This window comes from Mesoplodon densirostris, chromosome 4, assembly GCF_025265405.1.
Source record: "Mesoplodon densirostris isolate mMesDen1 chromosome 4, mMesDen1 primary haplotype, whole genome shotgun sequence".
NCBI classification, from domain to species: domain Eukaryota; kingdom Metazoa; phylum Chordata; class Mammalia; order Artiodactyla; family Ziphiidae; genus Mesoplodon; species Mesoplodon densirostris.
In genome coordinates, this window is record NC_082664.1 from 52,269,684 (window position 1) to 52,291,485 (window position 21,802).

The 21,802-nt window shown below is 36.1% G+C and overlaps 2 protein-coding genes across 5 annotated transcripts in view; one reads left to right on the plus strand and one right to left on the minus strand.

The window, feature by feature from the left end:
- Window positions 1-21,802, plus strand: part of NEMF (nuclear export mediator factor) — a 55,544-nt gene that overhangs the window by 30,512 nt on the left and 3,230 nt on the right. The window contains exons 17-28 of the mRNA XM_060096258.1: window positions 2,022-2,125; window positions 3,491-3,553; window positions 8,297-8,409; window positions 9,728-9,785; window positions 10,256-10,314; window positions 10,402-10,522; window positions 11,648-11,921; window positions 12,668-12,710; window positions 12,856-12,905; window positions 15,693-15,846; window positions 21,308-21,385; window positions 21,520-21,717. Coding sequence (XP_059952241.1) covers window positions 2,022-2,125; window positions 3,491-3,553; window positions 8,297-8,409; window positions 9,728-9,785; window positions 10,256-10,314; window positions 10,402-10,522; window positions 11,648-11,921; window positions 12,668-12,710; window positions 12,856-12,905; window positions 15,693-15,846; window positions 21,308-21,385; window positions 21,520-21,717 — 1,315 coding nt within the window. The remainder of the gene's footprint in view (window positions 1-2,021; window positions 2,126-3,490; window positions 3,554-8,296; window positions 8,410-9,727; window positions 9,786-10,255; window positions 10,315-10,401; window positions 10,523-11,647; window positions 11,922-12,667; window positions 12,711-12,855; window positions 12,906-15,692; window positions 15,847-21,307; window positions 21,386-21,519; window positions 21,718-21,802) is intronic.
- The window catches only part of KLHDC2 (kelch domain containing 2), a 28,595-nt gene continuing 23,373 nt past the window's right edge, over window positions 16,581-21,802 (minus strand). For 2 of the 4 annotated variants that reach the window (XM_060096259.1, XM_060096260.1), the window contains exon 14: window positions 16,581-16,892. In XM_060096259.1, coding sequence (XP_059952242.1) covers window positions 16,760-16,892 — 133 coding nt within the window. In that variant the 3' untranslated portion in view covers window positions 16,581-16,759. Of the gene's footprint in view, window positions 16,926-21,802 lie in introns of all 4 variants that reach the window. The other 2 variants (XM_060096262.1, XM_060096263.1) reach the window with 2 other exon arrangements.

Sequence of the window (21,802 nt, forward strand, 5' to 3'; positions counted from 1 at the left end):
CTAAATATCAGATCATGTTATCAATCATGTTGTTCAAATCTTTGGCACCTTTATAATTCTCTTTTTAATGCTTGTTTTCCCAGTTACTGAGAGAAGTGTGTTAAATATCATACAGTTTGGATTATCTGTTTCTCCTTTTACTTCTGAACTTTTGCTTTATTATGTGAGGCTATGTAATTAGGTGATACAAATATAGAACTGTTATATCATCTCAGTGAACTGAGCCTGTTATTAATTTTAATGAAATGTCCTTTTAACTTATATCTATTTTTTCCATCTGTGTGAGATGTTAAAACTGTATAAACTGTTTTTTGGTTAGTATTTGCATGGTATTTTTCCATCAGTATATTTCAACCTTTTTATATCCTTATATTTTAAAAGAGTATATATCATTGTTTTTTCCCCAGTCTGACAGTCTTTGTATTTTACCTGGAGAATTGACTACATTTATATTTAATATAATTTCTGATATATTTGGGTTTAAATCTAACCATCTTACTGCTAGCTTTCAATGTGTCTTATTTGTTCTGTGTTCTTTTTTGTCTTCCTTGTTGCTTTCTTTTGATTAGTCGCCTTTTTTTTTTTGGCCTGTTAGTTATGCATTCCTCTGCTAGGATGATTACAAAATACATCCTTGATTTATCTTTCACATTCTTTTTGTCCTTGTGGGTTTATGTCTTTTTGCAAACCTCTTTACCATCAATAGGGAAGTGGTTAAATCAGTATAGTACATCCATTCAGCAATGAGGAAAATATATTTTTAAGTGAAAAAAGAAAAAAATATGCAGAACAGTGTGTTGTGTCTGAAAAAGAGAAAAGGTTTAGAATAAGCATTTTATTTTAGCTTTTGTATGTTTAAAAAACTCTGGAGAGGGATACAGGAAGCTAATGGCCAATTGGTTAGCAGTAGCTGTGGGAACTGAAGAGATGTAGGATCTCTCACTATACTTTTTAATGTAATTAAAACATTTTTTGAACCATGTATATGTATTACTCAATAAAAAATCAGATTAGAAAATAGGAATAGAGTCCTTTTGCTATTATATTTTGTGAGCTATGAGGAAGTTTCATTTAATGCCTGTGCTCAATCTATCATCTTTAACCAGAAATTTTAAAATTCTAGGTTAAATCATAAAAAAATTATCTTGCGAGTCATATGTAAAATAGGAAATATTTATGTTCACCTCATTTTCTAAACGTCATACAAATATACACTCTTTACTTTTTATCATGGTGGTATGTATTAATCATGAAAACCGAAGTTAATTTGTTTCTTGAGAAAAGTTATAATTTTACACTTCTGACAGGAATTTTTGGTTTTTAGTATTTTTTTTAAAACTGTAAAGAATATCATATATGTAAACATTCAGTTGATTAATTGAGGACAGAATGGGAAAACAACTTTTCTTTCTCATCAGTGGTCCCAAAGCCTATGCAGTGTCCCACTAAAAGAAAGCTAAACCTAGGGACCATGTGACATTTTATGCTTTTGCTTTTTGTAATTCATTGTTATAATGTCAGTTTAAGAAGGCTGTCTATATGGGAGGAAGATAAAGAGAGAACTTTTTTTTTTTTTTTTTTTTTTGATACGCGGGCCTCTCACTGTTGTGGCCTCTCCCGTTGCGGAGCACAGGCTCCGGACGCACAGGCTCAGCAGCCATGGCTCACGGGCCCAGCCGCTCCGCAGCATGTGGGATCTTCCCGGTCTGGGGCACGAACCTGTGTCCCCTGCATCGGCAGGCAGACTCTCAACCACTGTGCCACCAGGGAAGCCCAAGAGAACATATTTTTTAAACATAAAATTTAATTGTCTTCTACTGAGACTGTCTTAAGAATATCCTAGGGCAATTTGTATTGCACGTTTTCAGTAAAATTCAGCTTGATGTCTTAAGAAATTAAGCCATCAAGTTGTCTTAACCTTCACAGATAGGAGAGCTTTCTGTTTTGTTTGTTAAAAGGGTGTGAATTCAGGCAACTATGAAGGGAAAGAAATGTTAACTTTTTTCTTTAAAATTTGGTAGGTTTGAGAAATTCCTCTGGTTTATTAGCTCAGAGAACTATCTAATTATTGGTGGACGAGATCAGCAACAGAATGAAATAATTGTGAAAAGATACTTGACACCAGGTAGGTAAGATTAAAATTCTGAAGAATTTTCTTTTAAGTAACTGGATCGGTTATCTCAATATTAGGTGTAGATTTTTTATCTTGTACTCCTTTGTTTGACAGATTTAATTGGTAGAAAGAATTTCATGGTTTATGGTTTGTTGAATATGTGCTTTGATACTTGATTCACATTTTAAGTGAATATCCTTAAAGTAGTAATGCCGAGCTAATCTGTAGTATTAGATTTTTGATTTTCTACTGCATTAAGAAAATAGCTTTCAATCCTCCAAAGTCATTGTAGATCAAATTTTTAAAAGCTTAATTTTTCAGTGCTGAAGTTTGTGACCGTTTTTCACTTTTAGAAGCAGGACTTAAGCGCTCTGTTGTAAGGCCTCTCATTTGTTTTTGTTTGCTGATAACCACCACTTCACTGTGGCTGAACCCTCAGTGTGGGTATCAGAAATCAATAATCAGTATCAGAGCTAATCTGATGTCCTTTAAGGATCCAGAACCAGGAAAGAAAGCAACAGGGTTAGGTTACATGGTACCCAGGGCTTGGTCTCTGTCTTCTCTAACTTTGTTCATTGTGAGATGAGCCTTTCATGGAACTGTATGGGCTTTGCTCTTCTTTGAGATTCAAATCTCAGATGAACTATCCATGACAAACAATGGCTGCTCATTTTTTCTGTTAGAAACCATGCACTTCACTTTTCCCTAGTTGACCATTCATTCCTGCATTCATCTGTTTGCTCATTTATTCATTTGTTGCTATCACACACTTCAGAATAAAACTAGAAGTCCTCACTGTGGCTTACAAAGCTCCTGACTTCTGGCTTCCTGGCTGTTTGTCACATTTCTCAACCATCTATGGACCTCAGGACCTTTGCACTTGCTAGGATGACTCATCTCTATGTGTCTCTCACCCATCATCAGGCTAGCCTGGGCTTGCTTATATGGTAACTCAGCAAATTTCTGAGAGAAAAAGAGGAAGCATACAGCACCTCTCAAGGCCTAGGCTGGGAACTGGCATTTGGTCACATCTGCCACATTCTGCTGGCCAAGGCAGGTCAAGGGGTCAGCCCACATTTGAGGGATGGGGAAGTGGACTCCACCTCTTGATGGGAGAAGCTTCAAGGTCATAGAGCAAAGAGGTGTGGATAGAGGGAGGGAGAAGAACTGTGACCATTTTTGTAATCTGCCTTATTAGCATTGCTTTCCTCTGAGGAGGCCTATGAGAAATCTCCCAGGAGTGGGAGATAGACTTTTCTTTATATGTCTTCTTATACCTTTTGGATTTTGAACCCATTAAACAATAAGTAAATAAACAATTTCAACTTAAAAACAAAGAAACAGGACTTAAAGTATTATTTCTTATTTGTTTTAAAGGGGACATTTATGTACATGCTGACCTTCATGGAGCAACTAGCTGTGTAATTAAGAATCCAACAGGTAATATATTTCTTTCTATTATTCATAGCTTTAATTCTTTTGTTTAAAATATTTTTAGTATAAGAGAAAAATCACTAATACAGATAAAGAAGGACACTTTATAATGATAAAAGTGTCAATCCATTAATAAGATGTAACAATTATAAACATATATGCATCTGTAACTTCCCTGGTGGTGCAGTGGTTAAGAATCCACCTGCCAGTACAGGGGACACAGGTTCGAGCCCTGGTCCAGGAAGATCCCACATGCAGCGGAGCAACTAAGCCCGTGCACCACAACTACTGAGCCTGCAGTCTAGAGCCTGCAAGCCACAACTACCGAGTCCATGTGCCACAACTACTGAAGCCCACATGCCTAGAGCCTGTGCTCTGCAACAAGAGAAGCCACTGGAATGAGAAGCCCACGTACCACAATGAAGAGTAGCCCCTGCTCGCACAACTAGAGAAAGCCTGCGTGCAGCACTGAAGACCCAACACAGCCAAAAATAAATAAATAAATTTATAAAATAATAAATAAACAAACATATAGGCATCCAACAACAGAGCCATAGAATACTTGAAGCAAAATCTGACAGAATTGAAGGGAGAAATAGACAATTTAATAATAATAATTCAAGACATCAATACCTAACTTTCAATCATGGATAGAATAACTAGCTATAAAATCAACAAGGAAATAGAAGACTTGAACAACACTCAAGTTACCTAGATTCTACACATATCTCTATTACACTCTACCTCACAACACTAGATTACTCATTCTTCTCAAGTGCACATGGAACATTCTCCAGGGTGGACCATATGATAGTCTATAAAATAAGTCTCAGTTAATTTAAAACTAATGAATCATATAAAGTAAATTTTCTGACCATAATGGGGTGAAATTAGAAACCACTAATAGAAGAAAATTTAGAAGATTGACAAATGTGTGGAAATAAACAACACAGTCATAAAATAACCAGTGGATCAAAGAGGAAATCACAGGGGGTATTAGAAAATACTTTGAGATGAATGAAATGTAAACAAATTTATTGAGACTTATGAGATGCAACTAAGGCAGTGATCAGAGAGAGATTATAGTTGTACTACCTATAATAAAAAAGAGGAATGATTTGAAATCAATAAGAAAACTGTACACATTAAGATTTAGAAAAAGAAAAGCAGATAACCCATAGTAAGGAAAGGAAGGGAAATGGTAAAGATTAGAGTGGAAATAAACAAAACAGAGAATAGAAAGACAGTAGAGAAAATTCAACAAAACCAAAGTTAGTTCTTTGAAAAGATTGATAAAACTGATAAACCTTTAGCTAGACTAATCAAAACAGTAAGATTCAAATTCCTAAAATCTACAGAACTTTTAAAGAAGACTGAACATCAATCCTTCATAAACTTGGAAAACATAGAAGAGAGAGGAACTTTCTAACTCATTCTATAGGGCTGGTATTACCCTAATAACAAAACCAGATGAAGATATCACAGGAAAGAAAACTACAGACCAATATCATTTATGAATATAGACACAGAAATCCTCAACAAAATATTAGGAAACTGAATCCAGCAGCATATTACAAGGATTATACACATGATAAAGTGGGATTTATTCCCAGGAATGCAAAGTTGGTTTAACATATGAAAATTAATGTAATACAGTGTATTAGTAAAATAAAGGACAAAAACCACATGATGATCTCAATTGATGCAGAAAAAGCCTTTGGTAACAATCCAGTACTCATTTGTGATAAAAACACTCAACAAACTAAGAATAGATGGAAACTTCCTCAAGTTGGTAAAGAACATCTATGAAAAAATCCACAGCTAAAAATCATGCTTAATGGTGAAAGACTGAGAGCTTTTCCCCAAGATCAGGAACAAGATAAGCACATCTGTTCTTGCCACACTTTTACTCAACACTGTATGGAGGTTCTAAGTAGACCATTAGGCAATAAAAAGTTTAAAATATCCAAATTGGTAAGGGACAGATAAAACTATCTCTGTTTGCAAATGACATAATCTTATATATTTAAACCTTAAGCAATCTACTAAAAATTATTAGTTAATAAACAAATTCAGCAACGTCTAGGATATAAGGTCAATATATAAAAGTCAGTTATATTTTTATATACTAGCAATGAGCAATATTAAAAGGAAATTAATAAAACATCCACTTATAACAGCATTACAAAAGAATAAAATAGTAATAAATTTACCAAAAAGAAATGCAAGACATACACACTGAACTACAAAACATCATTGAAAGAAATGAAAGAAGACCTAAATGGGAACACTTCCAGTGTTTATGAATTAGAAGTCTTAATATTGTTCTGACGGCAGTACTTCCCACATTAATCTACAGATATGTGCAGTTCCTCTCAAAATTCCAGCTGCCTGTTTTTGCAGAGATGGACAAAGCTCATACTAAAATTCATGTGGAAATGCAGAGTACCCAGATTAGCCAAATCATTCTTGAAAATGGAGAACAAAATTGGAGGACTCACACTTCCTGATTTCAAAACCTCCTACAAAACAACAGTGTGGTATCAGGACAGTGTGATATTGGTGTGAGGATGGACTGATAGATTAATGAAGAGGATTGAGATTCCTTGTTTATGGTCAGTTGATTTTCAGCAAGGGTGCCAAGGCCATTCAGTGGGGATAGAATAATGTTTTCAACAAATAGGGCTGATGCAACTAATATCCATGTGCCAAAGAATGAAGTTAGACCCCTGCTTCATACCATTTATAAAAATTAAATGCATCAAAGACCTAAATATAAGAGCTAAAACTATAAGACTGTTAGAAGAAAATAAGGTGTAAAACTTCATAATCTTGGATCAGGAAGTCATTTTTTAGATATGACACCATAAGCATAAGCAACCGAAGAAAAAACAAATCAGACTTAAGCAAAATTAAAACTTTAATTCAGAGGACTCTATCAAGAAAGTGAAAAGACAGTCCACAGAATGGGAGGAAATATTTGCAAGTCATTTATCTGATAAAGGACCAATATCCAAAGAACTCTAGAACTCTTCTGACTCAACAACAGAAAGGCAATTTTAAAATGAACCAATTTTTTTAAATGTGAAATAGACATTTCTCCAAAGATATACAAAAGGCCAACAAGCACATGATAAGATGCTCAGCATCATTTGTCCGTTAGGGAAATGCAAATCAAAACCACAGAGAAATACCACTTAACACCCACAAGAATAGTTGAAATAAAAAAACAGACAGTTGGAATTCCCTGGCGGTCCAGTGGTTAGGACTCCACCCTGTCACTGCCAAGGACTTGGGTTCAATCCCTGGTCGGGGAACTAAAATCCCACAAGCCACACAGGGTGGCCAAAAGAAACAAAAAACAGAAAAACAAACAGTAACATGTTGGTGAGGTTGTGGAGAGATTGGAACCCTTATACACTGCAGGTGGGAATGGACAATGATCTAGCTGCTATAGGAAATAGTTTCATAGTTTCTGAAAAAGTTAAACATAGATTTTATGATGTGACCCAGCAATTCCACTCCTAGGTATTCCAAGATAATTGAAAACATATGTCCAAACTTATTTGCAGATATTCATAATAGCATTATAATAGCCAAGAAATGGAAACAACCTGTATGTCAATCCATTGATTAATAAACAAAATGTGGTATATCCATATAATAGAATATTATTCAGACTTAAAAAGAAATGAAGTACTGACATATGCTCTCACATGAATGAACCTTGAAAACATGCTAAGTGGAAGCCAGGTATGTATGATTCCATGTATATGAAATTCCAAAATAAGCAAATCTGTAGAGACAGAAAGTAGATTAGTGATTGCCAGTGGCTGGGAAAATGAAGAGTGACTATTAATAGATACAGGATTTCTTTTGGGGATGATGAAAATGTTCTGAAATTAATGGTAATGATTGCATAGCTTTATGACTATACTAAAACCCACTGAATTGTACACTTTAAAAGAGTGAATTTTATGGTATGTGAATTATATCCCAATTTTAAAATATTTGAATTCTTACTGTAGGGGTATATTAATATGCTCTTCATTTTGACAAATCAGGCAATATATAGTAATTCTGGAAGTCTTCAACCTTTGAATAGATTTTTCTAAATTATCCTTTCTGGAATGAAGTTAGAATTACTGATAAAAGTGAGGATATTTCTTCTCTGACTTGTTTTATTTACTTAGACCATTTGAAAACCTGCTGTGTAAATACATTTTTTAAAAAATTTATTTTATTTATTTACTTTTGGCTGCATTGCGTCTTTGTTGCTGTGCGCGGGCTTTCTCTAGTTGCGGTGAGCGGGGACTACTCTTCATTGCAGTGTGCGGGCTTCTCATTGCGGTGGCTTTTCTTGTTGTGGAGCATGGGCTCTAGGCCTGTGGGATTCAGTAGTTCTGGCACATGGGCTCAGTAGTTGTGGCTTGCAGGCTCTAGAGCGCAGGCTCATTAGTTGTGGCGCATGGGCTTAGTTGCTCCATGGCATGTGGGATCTTCCCAGACCAGGGATCAAACCCGTGTTCGCTGCATTGGCAGGCAGATTCTTAACCACTGCACCACCAGGGAAGCCCTGTAAATACATTTTTAATAAAAATAGTAACTTCTTGTAATACTGAAATTAAAGTGTGGTATTATTATTTAAAATATAAGAGGAGTGAACCTGTTATGCTGCATGTGGTTTCCATGTCTTGCTCTAGAAAGTCTGTTCTTTGGTACTGAAGCGTTGTAGTATTGTTATTACAGGAGAGCCAATTCCCCCTCGGACCTTGACTGAAGCTGGCACGATGGCACTTTGCTACAGTGCTGCTTGGGATGCACGAGTTATCACTAGTGCTTGGTGGGTGTACCATCATCAGGTAATAAGGGCTGTGGTCCTTTTTCTTAATTTAGTAAGAGCAACTGTGTTTCAAATTGTGAGGATAAGGAATTGAACAAGGCAGACAAAGTACCTTGTGATGGAGTTGACATTTTGGTGTTGAAAAATAGATATGTAGTGGCAGGTAACAAAGTTTATTTTTAAAGCAGAGTAAGGGGATAGAGAGTGATAGAGGCTACCATTTTGAATGTAGTGTCAGGGAAGGCCTTTCTGGAAAGGTAAGATTTGAGAGTGATCCATTTAATTATATGGGATAAAGACTGTTCCAGTTATGACTGGCCTACTGACCTAAAAAGTCTTTCTCCTGTTCACCTTTGTTGAAATTTTCTGAATTCTCTTTGGCCCTTCCTGTAAAGTAGGTATATCCAGTGGTTTTTTTCTATGCACTTGGTTTTAGTAATTGTCCTTCTTTGTGGTTAATGCTATTTTTTTGATGATACTTCATTCCATATATGACTTCACATTGCTATTCATTTCACATTCTCAAGAATTATAATTGATAATGATAAACTTTTACAAAGTCTTAAAGCTATACAGCAAGGTAAAAATAGTTCAATACTATTATCCTCCCTTAGATTTAGTTTCATCTTATATCTGTTTATATTATTTTCTGCTATGTTTTGATATTGTGTCCTTAGGAAATTAATATCACTTCTGGGATTATATTTTCTGCCTTGGTACTATTATAAAAGTGGCTTTAATTCTTCTATGGATAGGTTTTTTTAGTGTGCTTTTAATCCCTTGCATAACTATTACTAGTTAAGATACTCTCAGATTTGGGTATTTCAAAGATGTGTAAAATTTTTTTAAATTGTGGAGTTATATTGCTCACTTCCTATTTTGCCAAATTAGAAGATATTTTTAAAAATATGCTATTATCTTTACTTACTAAGATGAAAGGTTATTTCATTACCGGAAAAAAAAATGTATCTCAGGAAAGGATTTAATGTAATAAATATAGTAAATATAGTTTTATACCTTTATGATGAGCTTATTAAACTATCCTTGTTTTTCTTATTATGTCTCACATTAGAGGAAATGTGGATCAGTTGTGGCTCTAGTCCATGGCATTTGAAAATGATTGATGTAGTGTACCCTTCATTATTTCTTTTCTTTGTTATGGACAAAGATATATCTATCTTTAAAGAGATAGCCCTTCAGTGTTAAGAATTTTTGCTAAATTATAAACTTTTCAGGACGTAGTACTGTTTACTTCAATATGGCTTTACTTTCTCAGGTGAAATTTTAGAAAACATATTTCTTAAGACAAGAGTATAATGTATTATTGTGTTCCTCAGGTGTCTAAAACAGCACCAACTGGAGAATATTTGACAACAGGAAGCTTCATGATAAGAGGTAATGACTTGCCAGTGGATTATGGAGACAGGTTTGAGGACCATCTACTAATATTCTCAGAATAGAAACTAATTATTCTGACTTCATATATGAAGTCTGTTGTTAAATAAGGAAAATTTTGCTGTGGTGTGGCAAATTTAGCATTTGACATGTCATCTCCATATATATTTTTATTGATGACAGTGTACTTTCATATAGTTTACATTTATAAGGGTAAGAAAGTATAGCATGACCTTTTTCCTAAAAATAGATAATTCAGGATCTGACTAACCCAGATGATGAGAGCAAGCATTCATACTTTTTCTTTCTTAATTCCTGTCCTGTACATAATGCCAAATTCTGTAAATGGGAAATGTTCCTTCATGACAGAGGAAAGACAGAACAAATGTGACCATTGGGGCAGATATCTTACAAGCATAAAATGGAGAAAACAGTATTTTTAAAACATTTATGTACATTATCTTTTGTAGGAAAAAAGAATTTCCTTCCTCCCTCACATCTAATGATGGGGTTTAGCTTCCTCTTTAAGGTACTCTTCAGCTTCTTCATTATTTTTTTTCTGATTTTCATTAGTCTTAACCTAAAGTTCCACCAGTGACAAGAACTGTTTCCATAGGTAGATGAGTCTTGTATTTGGAGACATCGGGGTGAACGAAAAGTCAGAGTGCAGGATGAAGACATGGAGACACTGGCGATTTGCACAAGTGAACTCATATCAGAAGAAATGGAACAACTAGGTAGTTTACAGATTTTAATAAAGTAGCTTATAATGTTTTCTGTTGTCTAGTTTTGCTTCTAAATTCTTACTTAGAAGATCATCTCTTTTGGGGTAATTAAAATTTCCAAAAAAACCCCAACTTGCTTCAACTTTATTGAATTTTGGTTTTGGAAATGTTAAATATACTTATTCTAGTGAATTGTAAAGTGTTTAATTGGATCCATAACTAATACTTGAATATATGTTTATATTATAAAACTTCCCCAGTATTCAATGAGTAGTACCTAAATGTGTTTAACAGAGATAGACTCGGGTATATATAAGTGAGCATTTACTTTTGGGTTTAGGAATTTGAAGCAATACAAAGATGAGTTTATAACAAGTATAATTTCTTATGAGAATTTAGCTTGATTTAATAATGTATTTGCTTCAAGTAGAGAGCAGCTGTGGTTGGCTGAAATAAATATACCTACCTACCTAAAGGAACTAGGGAATGTATGCCCTCTAAGTTATTTTTACATCTGCTAGAGTCATTCCTTTTTAGGAGTAATATTTCATTGTTTCACTTACAACTGCTATTGTACATGATTCTATTTTTGAATTTTCACCATGTTTGTGACATGTATACTTTATTTACATTATTTTTTATTGAATTCTCACAACCGGTTGTGAGCATCTTATTTTATAGGTGAGGTAACTAGACCATATTATTACTACTAGACAGTGTTCCTTTTGCAAAAGTGTGAACACTTGCTGTGTGCCAGTTATGTAACTTGTTTTATCTCATTTCAGTTCTCATGTGCAAATTATAATAAAAGTGGCAGAATTTATATAACTACTTCTATTTTCCTCCTTTTTGGAAATACTTAACAAAGACAAGCGATAGTTTTCATTGTAGAAATGGTCGCAATGTCTTAAGAAATCTATTGTAGTAAAGGATCTTGGAGATAATTTATTCCAAACAATTCCTGATCAGAGTATCCTTTTGTCTAAGGCAGAGTAACCTTTGGGGAAGATCAGGCATTTTTCTGGTGATCTTTTGGAGACAGAGGGAGTGAATTGAATATTTTTATGAAGTTTTCAAGGAAATCACCTAACTTTGTGTGGTGATAGCACTCTGACTTTCCTTATGGTAATTCAATAGATGGAGGTGACAGCAGTGAAGAAGATAAAGAGGAATTACATGGGCGTCCTGTGGAAGTGGAACTTGTGACTCAGGTTGACCAAGGGGATATTACTATTCAGAGTGGTGGTGATGAGCTAAATGAACTAATTCAGGAAGAAAGCTCTGAAGATGAAGGAGAATCTGAGGAGGTGGTAAAACATCAGGAACCTGTTGGTGAAATGAAGGATGAAGGGGAAGAGACATTACATTATCCTGATACTTCCATTGACTTGTCCCACCTTCAATCCCAAAGGTAATTTAAAAACTGTAATTTTAAGTTTTATTTTGTCAGCTGGGAGTGATGAAGAGTTAATCCTTATACAAATAATACCAAGATTGACTTCAGTGCTTTTACCCTCCATTGTCCTACAAGCTTACTATCTTTTCACCATTTGATAGCGGGGTAGATCTCTCTTAAGAAATTCCCAGGACCCAGGGTAGAAAAACACAATATATATAAAAGTGGCCAAACTAGGTCAAAATAGAAACAAGTAAATGGTTATAAATGCTAATAATAAAAGCAGTTACATTAAAAAAAAAAAGGTGTCTTAGTCTTTAATGTCTTACTGATCACCAGGTAAACAATACCATAGCTATAAAAGCTTTATTATTGGAGTAGTTAGGAAAGGCTTAGGAGTCAGACCAGTATTGAATCTTAGAGTATGTCCTTGGGCAAGTGACTCTATGTCTAAGCTTCAGTTTTCTTCTTGGTGAAAAGAGAATGGTACCCCCTTCATAGGGTTTTGAAGGTTACATGAATGTAAAGCATCTAGCAGTGCCTGGTACATAGTAAGTGTCCAATACATGTCAACTATTTAAGAATATATTTTAAAGTGAGGAGATGAGCAATTTGATTATATTTTTTCTAATTTTGCCAAATTTGAAAATTCGTAGAATTGCCGATAATTAACTAAGAGTATGATATGGGAATGTTTTGGGACTTTATAAATGAATGCCTTTTATAGGGTAGTGGACTTCTGTTTCTGTTTGTTTCCATAGGTCTCTCCAGAAATTGGCTTCAAAAGAGGAATCTTCTAATATGGTAAAGGTTTTTTTTTCAGTTTTATGAAGAACATCATGTCCTTCTCAATAAATAATTTTCTACTTTTTAATTTTAGCTTTATGAAAATTTAACAGTGGTGATGTTATTGTTTATATTTGCTTGTTTTTTGTTTTAATTTTAATAGAGCGACAGTAAATTGCAGAGCCGGAGGCATTTGTCAGCCAAGGAAAGAAGGTAAATATACTTGTGTTATTTAACTGAAAAGCATCTATTTTTTTTTTAAATTAACAATTCAGTTATGACAGATCACTTGGCTGTTATAAAGATCTCCCTTACTAAAATTACCAAGACTTAGCATAAATTTTGTTTAGTTTTTCATATTCTGCTCTAACAGGTTTTTCTGTTTTAGGGCCCCAGTCTGCCACTGTAATCAGTGAGATAGGTCAAGTAACACAAGACAGACCTTTTATTACATAAATATGTACATTAATAATAATTGCAGTGTATTAGACAGGCTGATTCTAGGATAATATTGACAGAAATAAACAAGAATACAGGCATACCTCATTTTATTGTGCTTTGCAGATATTGTGTTTTTTACAAATTGAAGGTTTATGGTGGCCCCACATGGAGCAAATCTATTGGCACCATTTTTCCAACAGCATTTGTTCACTTCATGTCTCTGGGTCGTATTTTGGAATGCTTGCAATATTTCAAACTTTTTCCTTATTATTATATTTGTTATGGTGATCTGTGATCAGTGATCTTTGATGTTACTATTATAAAAAGATTATGACTCACTGAAGGCTCAGATGGTGGTAAGCATTTTTTAGCAATAAACTGTTTTTAAATTAAGGTATATACATTGCTTTTTTTTTTTTTTTTTTTTTTTGCGGTATGCGGGCCTCTCACTGTTGTGGCCTCCCCCGTTGCGGAGCACAGGCTCCGGACGCGCATGGCTCACGGGCCCAGCCACTCCGCGGCATGTGGGATCCTCCCAGACCGGGGCACGAACCCGTATCCCCCGCATCGGCAGGCAGACTCTCAACCACTTGCGCCACCAGGGAGGCCCACATTGCTTTTTTAAAGACATATTGGGGCTTCCCTGGTGGCACAGTGGTTGAGAGTCCGCCTGCCGATGCAGGGGACACGGGTTCGTGCCCCGGTCTGGGAAGATCCCACATGCCGCGGAGCGGCTGGGCCTCTGAGCCATGGCCGCTGAGCCTGCGCGTCCGGAGCCTGTGCTCCACAACGGGAGAGGCCCGTGTACCGAAAAAAAAAAAAAAAAAAAAAAAAAAGACATATTGGTTTGCACACTTAATAGACTGCAGTAGAGTGTAGGCATAACTTTATATGCACTGGGAAACCAAAAAATTCATGACTCGCTTTACTGCGATATTCACTTTATTGCAGTGGTCTGGAACAGAATCTGCAATATCTCTGAGGCATTCCTGTACTCAAATTAGGAAATTTTTATGTAAAAAGAAGACTTGGGGTTTCTTCCTTGTCTTTTCTTTTTCTCTAATGTAGTAGGGCTCAGAAGGCGAACAGAAAAAGAAAAAGATAGAGGCAGAATGAAAGGGACAACTGAGACAACTACTGTAGGGTGAAAAAGACTACAACTAGTAAAGCACTCCAGAAAGAGGGCCTAGATTGAAGTGGATAATAAACTCTTTTGTTTGAGAAAGATTATCATTATAAACAATTACAGAAAACTCTCTGAATACATGGTATTATGCTAGATACTGAGTACACAAAGAGGTAAAATATAAAGTTCATGCCATCAAGAAGCTTTTGAGTCCTGGATTCAGGAAATAGCCATAAATCTATAAATAGTGTTATCTGAAAGTGATACAGTAATTCAGGAGTAAGAATTTACTTTGAGTTCAGGTGTTTTGGGAAATACCATCAGAAGTTTATACCTTGAAGATATAGTAGGATCTTAGGTAAATGAAGTTAAGAAGGTCAGAGACTCCAAGGAGAATTAGTATGATCAAAGGGGAGGAGGTGGTGGGTATTTGGATGTAATATTCAAAGTGCTTTGGGGAAATGATAGATAGATTGAGGTGAAAGGAACAGAATATTCATGTTTGTGAACTGGTAGTATTGGCAAAGTGAGATTGGACCAAAAGTGGAGAACCTAGAATGACAAGCTAAGTGTTTTGGACTTATCCTGAAAGTGATGTGAGGAGGACTTTTGGAATATTTTGAATGGGAGTGTGACATAGGTAAACAGTTATGGAAAAATAATCTAGAAGTTCATGTAGAACAGATTATGGGGGAAATATGGAGGAAGTCTGGGTGGCAAGTGATAAGGACCTGGACTTAGGGCAGTGGCATTGGGAATAGAAGAGATCGCACATGAAAAATATCACAGTAATAGAATTTTTCTTTTCTCTTTAATCTGCTTATTATTATTATTTTTTTGTGGTACGCGGGCCCCTCACTGCCGCGGCCTCTCCCGTCGCAGAGCACGGGCTCCAGACGAGCAGGCCCAGCGGCCATGGCTCACGGGCCTAGCTGCTCCGCGGCATGTGGGATCCTCCCGGACCAGGGCACGAACCCGCGCCCCCCGCATCGGCAGGTGGACTCCCAACCACTGCGCCACCAGGGAAGCCCTAATCTGCTTATTTTTAAAATCCATTTATTCTGCTAACCAATCCACAAATGTTTTATTGAATACCTAACGTCTGCCAAGGCCATGTTGATATGAAGACTACAAATCCCAGTGCCTGGCCATCAAAGTGTTGAGGGACTGTATGTGGTTACTGAATCAGGATAAGTCAAGGATGACAGTATTTTGAGCCTGGATGACAGAAAGAATGATAAATGCATGAGAGAAAAATTTTCAGCTTTTTCTTGTATGATGACTTGCACTTCTTGTATACTGTAGCCTGGTGATATCAAATTAAGCAGAAGCCTTGATCTCTTATATATTGCACATGTTCCCCTCCCCATGTAATTTTTTTAGGGTACTAAGAATATGAAATTCTTAGATGTTTCCGTTTCATTTATATTTAGGGAAATGAAGAAAAAAAAGCTTCCAAGTGACTCAGGGGATTTAGAAATGATAGAAGGAAAGGACAAAGAAAAAGAAAATGCTCTACACATTGAAACTCATCAGAACACCAGCAAAAATGCCCCGGCTGTGCAGCCAATGAAACGAGGACAAAAGGTAATACAACTTTGGGGTGAGCTGTTAAAGTTAGTACTACATGATTCACAAATGAAGTTGTGAGGTTTAAATGAAACAAGATGTAGACAAAAGAATAATCCTGTGTGACTTCTTTTGAAAATTAGTTGAAAAGATAGTGTTTAGGGAGCATAGAGATCACTGTTCTGTTCTTTTAAGATCATCTATACAGAAGCTTTCATGTTATGTAGAAGAGTAATAGGAGATTGTGATTTATTTGCCAGAAACAGTCAGCTAATAACTGGCAATGCTGGTCTCCATTGATAATTTAATGCAGTGATTTCTTTTTCAGTTATTAATGCAATTTTGGTTACAGTTCTTACATATTTTATAAAGGTAAGGAATGAAGGAAGAGGTAGTGGGTATAGACTGTACTTTAATAATGTTGTAGCAGTGTAAAGAGATTGTGAGCTGATGTATAGGTATATCTTTAGGAAAATTAAATTCCTTTGAAATCTTAGTAAAGATCACGTTTTATCTTTCTTCCATCCATAATAGTCAGAATTTCCTATGTTTTTTTCCAGTGGGCTTCATATAAGTGAAAGGATATACTATAAATATGGAAGGGAAGAAATCAATTCATATTAATATGTAAATTCAACATGAAGTCATTCAAAAAAGAATTGAGATTTTAATTAACTTGATAACGTAATTCTGAAGTTCATTTGAAAGAGTAAATACCAGAGAATAGCTAAGAAAATATTTTTTTAATACAATTATTTATTTGTTTGTTTGTTTGTTTATTTATTTATTTTCGGCTCTGTTGGGTCTTCATTGCTATGCGCGGGCTTTCTCTAGTTGTGGTGAATGGGGGCTACTCTTCGTTGCGGTGCGGGGGCTTCTCGTCGCGGTGGCTTGTCTTTGTTATGGAGCACCGGCTCTAGGCGTGTGGGCTTCAGTAGTTGTGGGTCACTGGCTCAGCTGCTCCATGGCATGTGGTATCCTCCTGGACCAGGGCTCGAACCCGAATCCCCTGCATTGGCAGGCGGACTCCTAACCACTGCACCACCAGGGAAGTCCCAGAAAATCTTGAAAAAGAAGATCAAGGAACGATTTCCCTACTAGGTAGTAAAACATTTACTGTTAGAATTATTAAAACAGTATGTGTTAACATAGGAACAGCCAGATAGAAAAGTGAGGCAGAATAAAATCTACACATAGAACCATAAACTGTGTATTTTAAAATTTAGTATTTGATAAAGTACAGATTGGGAGGGTATGAAACATTAAAAATTAGTGGCTAGTCAATGTTTTTAAAAATATTGAAGTAAATATCATGTGGAGAAAAGAACCATCAATAAAATTGAAAGACAAATGACAGATTGGGGGGTGGGGGAGCAGGGATCAGAGAAATGCTATGTCATCAAGGGGAATTTTTTCACCCATCAAATTAATCGATAATGTGTGTTCAGTCATTCAATAAAAGTTTGAATATATACCATGGGAATTTCAAGCAAGAGTCCTCTAACAATTCTTCCCTGGTGGTCCAGTGGTTAAGAATCTGCCTTCCAATGCAGGGTACGTGGGTTTGGTTCCTGGTTGGGGAACTACAATCCCACATGCCGCGGGGCAACTAAGCCTGCGCACTGCAACTACTGCGCCTGCGTGCCGCAATGAAAGACCCTGCATACCACAGTGAGGATCCTGCGTGCCACAACTAAGCAGCCACATAAGTAAATAAATAAATGTTTTTTAAAAGAGTCCTTAACAATGCATTTGCCCTCTGACTCACTCAGCAATTCTTATTTTTAGAAATTTATCCTAAAAAAATCATATGTATGCACTAAGGATATTCATCAAGTTGATTTTATTTTATTTTTTGGCCGCACCGCATGGCTGGTGGGATCTTCATTCCCCACCAGGGGTCAAACCTGGGCCCTTGGTAGTGAAAGCGCACAGTCCTAACCATTGGACCACCAGGGAATTCTCATAAGTTGATGTTTATAATTGTAAAAAATCTGAAAATCTTAAATGCCTAATAACATAAAATAACAAAAAATAACATGATGCATTTATACAATGAAATATTCTGCAGATAAGTTCCAAGGCAAATCCTGATGGAATTTTTACTAAAATACATTAAATTTTTAGATTATTTTGTGGAGAACTATCATCTTTACCATATTGAGTCTAACTGTTCGTGAATGTGGACCATAAGTACATAAGAATATTTTATATTCTTCAGTAAAGATATATTTCCTTTTAAAGTCTTGTACATCCTATCTATTCCTACTTATAATTGTCTTACTTTTTGTAAGTGGTATATTTTTATTTATTTATTTTTGGCTGCGTTGGGTCTTCGTTGCTGCACACGGGCTTTCTCTAGTTGCGGCAAACGGGGGTTGCTCTTCATTGTGGTGCGTGGGCTTCTCATTGTGGTGGCTTCTCTTGTTGCAGAGCACAAGCTCTAGGCACGCAGGCTTCAGTAGTTGTGGCATACGGGCTTAGTTGCTCCATGGCACATGGTATCTTCCCGGACCAGGGCTCGAACCTGTGTCCTCTGCACTGGCAGGCGGATTCTTAACCACTGTACTACCAGGGAAGTCCAGTAAATGGTGTATTTTTAAAACTTCCACTTCATGGTTATTAGTTACTGGTATATAGAAAGACAATTTTCATGTGTAGATCTAGTATTAGGCAATCTCACTGAATATTTAATATTTCATCTACAGATGAAATTCAGGCAGTCACTGTCTACAAATAACGGCTTTTCTTCTCTTCTAATCCTAACATCTATTATTATTTTTCTCACCTTGTACTGGCTCAAACGTCAATACAGTGTTACATAAAAGTAACAATAGTGTGCTTCTTTGTTATACATTAAAGGGACTATTTCTGAGATCTTTAACATTGTAGGATGTTTCTTGTGGGTTGTTGATAAATATCCTTTACAAAGGGCTAGTTTTAATAATGATGAGTTAAATTTTATTGAATGGTTTTTCTGCATGTATTATTTTTCTCCCTTCATGAGTTAGTGTGGTAAATTACTTAAGAAAATCTCTTAAACTGGCCCCTAATACTGTCCTTGCCAGTTTTTGGTATCTAGGTGATACCAGCTTCATAAAGTAAGTTTGATACTTTTCCCTTTTTCTGCTCCCTAGTACTTTGTGTAAAATGAAGATTGTTCCTTGAAATTTTTTTAGCAATTGCTTATAAACCCAGGCCTGATATTTGGGGATATATGGGTAGGTTTTTAAGTTCTAACTAAATTTTTTAGTGATTATCATTCAGGTTTTCTGGTTTTTTCAAAGTTGGTTTTCCTAAGTTATATTTTCCAAGAAACTGTTCTTTTTATTGGGTTTTCCATTTCTTGGTTCAATTTATTGGTAATAGTGTTTATTTTATTCTTGGGGTTTTTTGATTTTTGAGGTGTAATGTACACATAGTAAAATGCACAAAGCTTGTTTTTAGCTCAGTTTTTATATGCACATATATCTGTGAAACCACCACTCAGAATAAGACACTTGAATGTTTATATTACTCCAGAGGGCTCACTCTTGTCCCTTTCTATAAATAGTATCCCCACCAGAGAAAAACATTGTTCTTTAATCACTGTAGATTATTTTGCCTGTTTTTTTAAAATTTATTTATTTTATTTATTTATTTTTGGCTACTTTGGGTCTTCGTTGCTGCACTCGGGCTTTCCCTAGTTGCAGCAAGCGGGGGCTACTCTTCATGGCGGTGCGCAGGCTCTCATTGCGGTGGCTCCTCTTGTTGCGGAGCACGGGCTCTAGGCGTGCGGGCTTCAGTAGTTGTGGCTCGCGGGCTCTAGAGTGCAGGCTCAGTAACTGTGGCGCACGGGCTTAGTTGCTCCGCGGCATGTGGGATCTTCCCGGACCAGGGCTCGAACCCTTGTCCCCTGCATTGGCAGGCGGATTCTTAACCACTGCGCCACCAGGGAAGTCCTTGCCTGTTTCTGAACTTGATGTAAGAAAGCAATCATACTGTATATATTCTTTGGTCTGGCATCTTTCACTCAACCTTGTGACTCATCCATGTTGTTGTGCGTAACAGTAGTTCATAGCATTCCACTGATGGATCTGCCACAATTTGTCTGCTGTATTGTTGATAATCGAAGACGTGTATCTTTTAGGTTCACAAGTGTGCATTTCTGTTGTGTATAGCTAGGAGTGGAAATGCTGGGTTATAGTGCACATATTGTGTTTGGCTTCAGTAGATATTACCAGTTTTCCAGAGTACTTGTACCAATTTCACATCAAGCAGTGTATCAGAGTTCCAGTTGCTTCATATCATCACTAACATTTGGTATTGTTAGCGTTTTTTAAGCCATTTAAGTGTGTGTATATTGAAACTTAATTTGGCTTTAAAAAGTTGGGTTGTCCAGCTTTCTTGTTGATTTATAGGAGTTCTTTGAAATCCTGAATACAAGTCTTTTCTTGGTTATATGTATTACAACTACTTTTCATGTTTCAAGACTTGTGTTTTCACTTCTGTAGTAGTGGGTTTTTTTTTTTTTTTTTTTTGATGTGGACCTTTTTTTTTTTTTTCTTTATTGAATTTGTTACAATATTGCTTCTGTTTTATGTTTTGGTCTTTTTTTTGGCCCAGAGACATGTGGGATCTCAGCTCCCTGCCAGGGATCGAACCCACACTCCCTGCATTGGAAGGCGAAGTCCCAACCACTGGACTGCCAGGGAAGTCCCTGTAGTAGTGTTTTTTGATGAGCAGCATTTGTTAATTTTAATGAAGTCTGATTTATCAGTCTTTTATAGTTAGTGGGTTTTTGTATGTCTTGTTTAAAGCAATCTTTAAAATTTTAAAAATTTGTTATTTGGGTCCTAGCTAAGACTAGTCAAGATAAAAAGTCTTTGAAGGTGAAGCCTGTATGTCTGTAGTTTTAAAAACTGCTCGGGTGAGTTGGATGTGTACCCAGAGTAAAGAATCAGTAGTTTAACTGATAAAACTTGAAGTGTTGATAGCCTCTACAATAAATACCCAGCTAAGCTTTGCTGCCTTATTTCCTATTCTTCCTCTGTATATGTATCCTGATGCCAACCAAGTGCGATGACTTGCTGTTACTACTCTGCTCTGTCTTTACTTTATAATCTTGCGGTTCATATATTCCCAGGTACTATGAATCTTTTGGTTTTGCTTTATTTCTTCCCTACAATTCTTGCTCAAGGTGAAAAAAATGTCTCCTTTCTCTAAATTATCTTAAAAGTAAACTTGTTTGTATTTAGAATATTTTGCATTAATTTGTCCTTACTCTTCTATGTATCTTCTTTTTCCACCAGATGGTAAATTGTTTGAGGGTGAGGACTATGGTTTATCCATCTTTATAGACTTCATGTTGTTTGTTATAATGGTGCCTTACTCAATAAGCAACTTTGACAGAAATAAAGTAGCACCTTCTCTTTAAAAAACATGTGTTAACATTTTTTTACTGCTGAATTTTTCCAACCAAAATTTTTTTATTTTGTAGAGTAAAATGAAAAAAATGAAGGAAAAGTACAAGGACCAAGATGAAGAAGAACGTGAGCTCATCATGAAATTGCTAGGGGTAAATAACATCTAAAAACATTTTCTTCTTTTGTTTTTCAAGGGCATCCAGACCACTGCCTATCATATGCTTTACATTCAATACTTTGTTAAAATACTGACAACATTAACTGTTTTTCCCTCTATGAATTGAAGTCTGCAGGTTCAAACAAAGAAGAAAAAGGGAAGAAGGGGAAGAAAGGTAAAATAAAGGATGAACCAGTGAAGAAACAGCCCCAGAAACCTAAAGGTGGACCAAGAGTTTCAGACAGCATAAAGAAAGAAACTCCATTCCTTGAAGTTACAACTCATGAGTTACAAGACTTGGCTGTAGATGATCCACATGATGACAAGGTAAGGCTACCACACATGTGGGCTTTTGCTTCTTAATTAGGGTGACCAACCATCCCAGGGTTCCCAGGACATGGGATTTACAGTG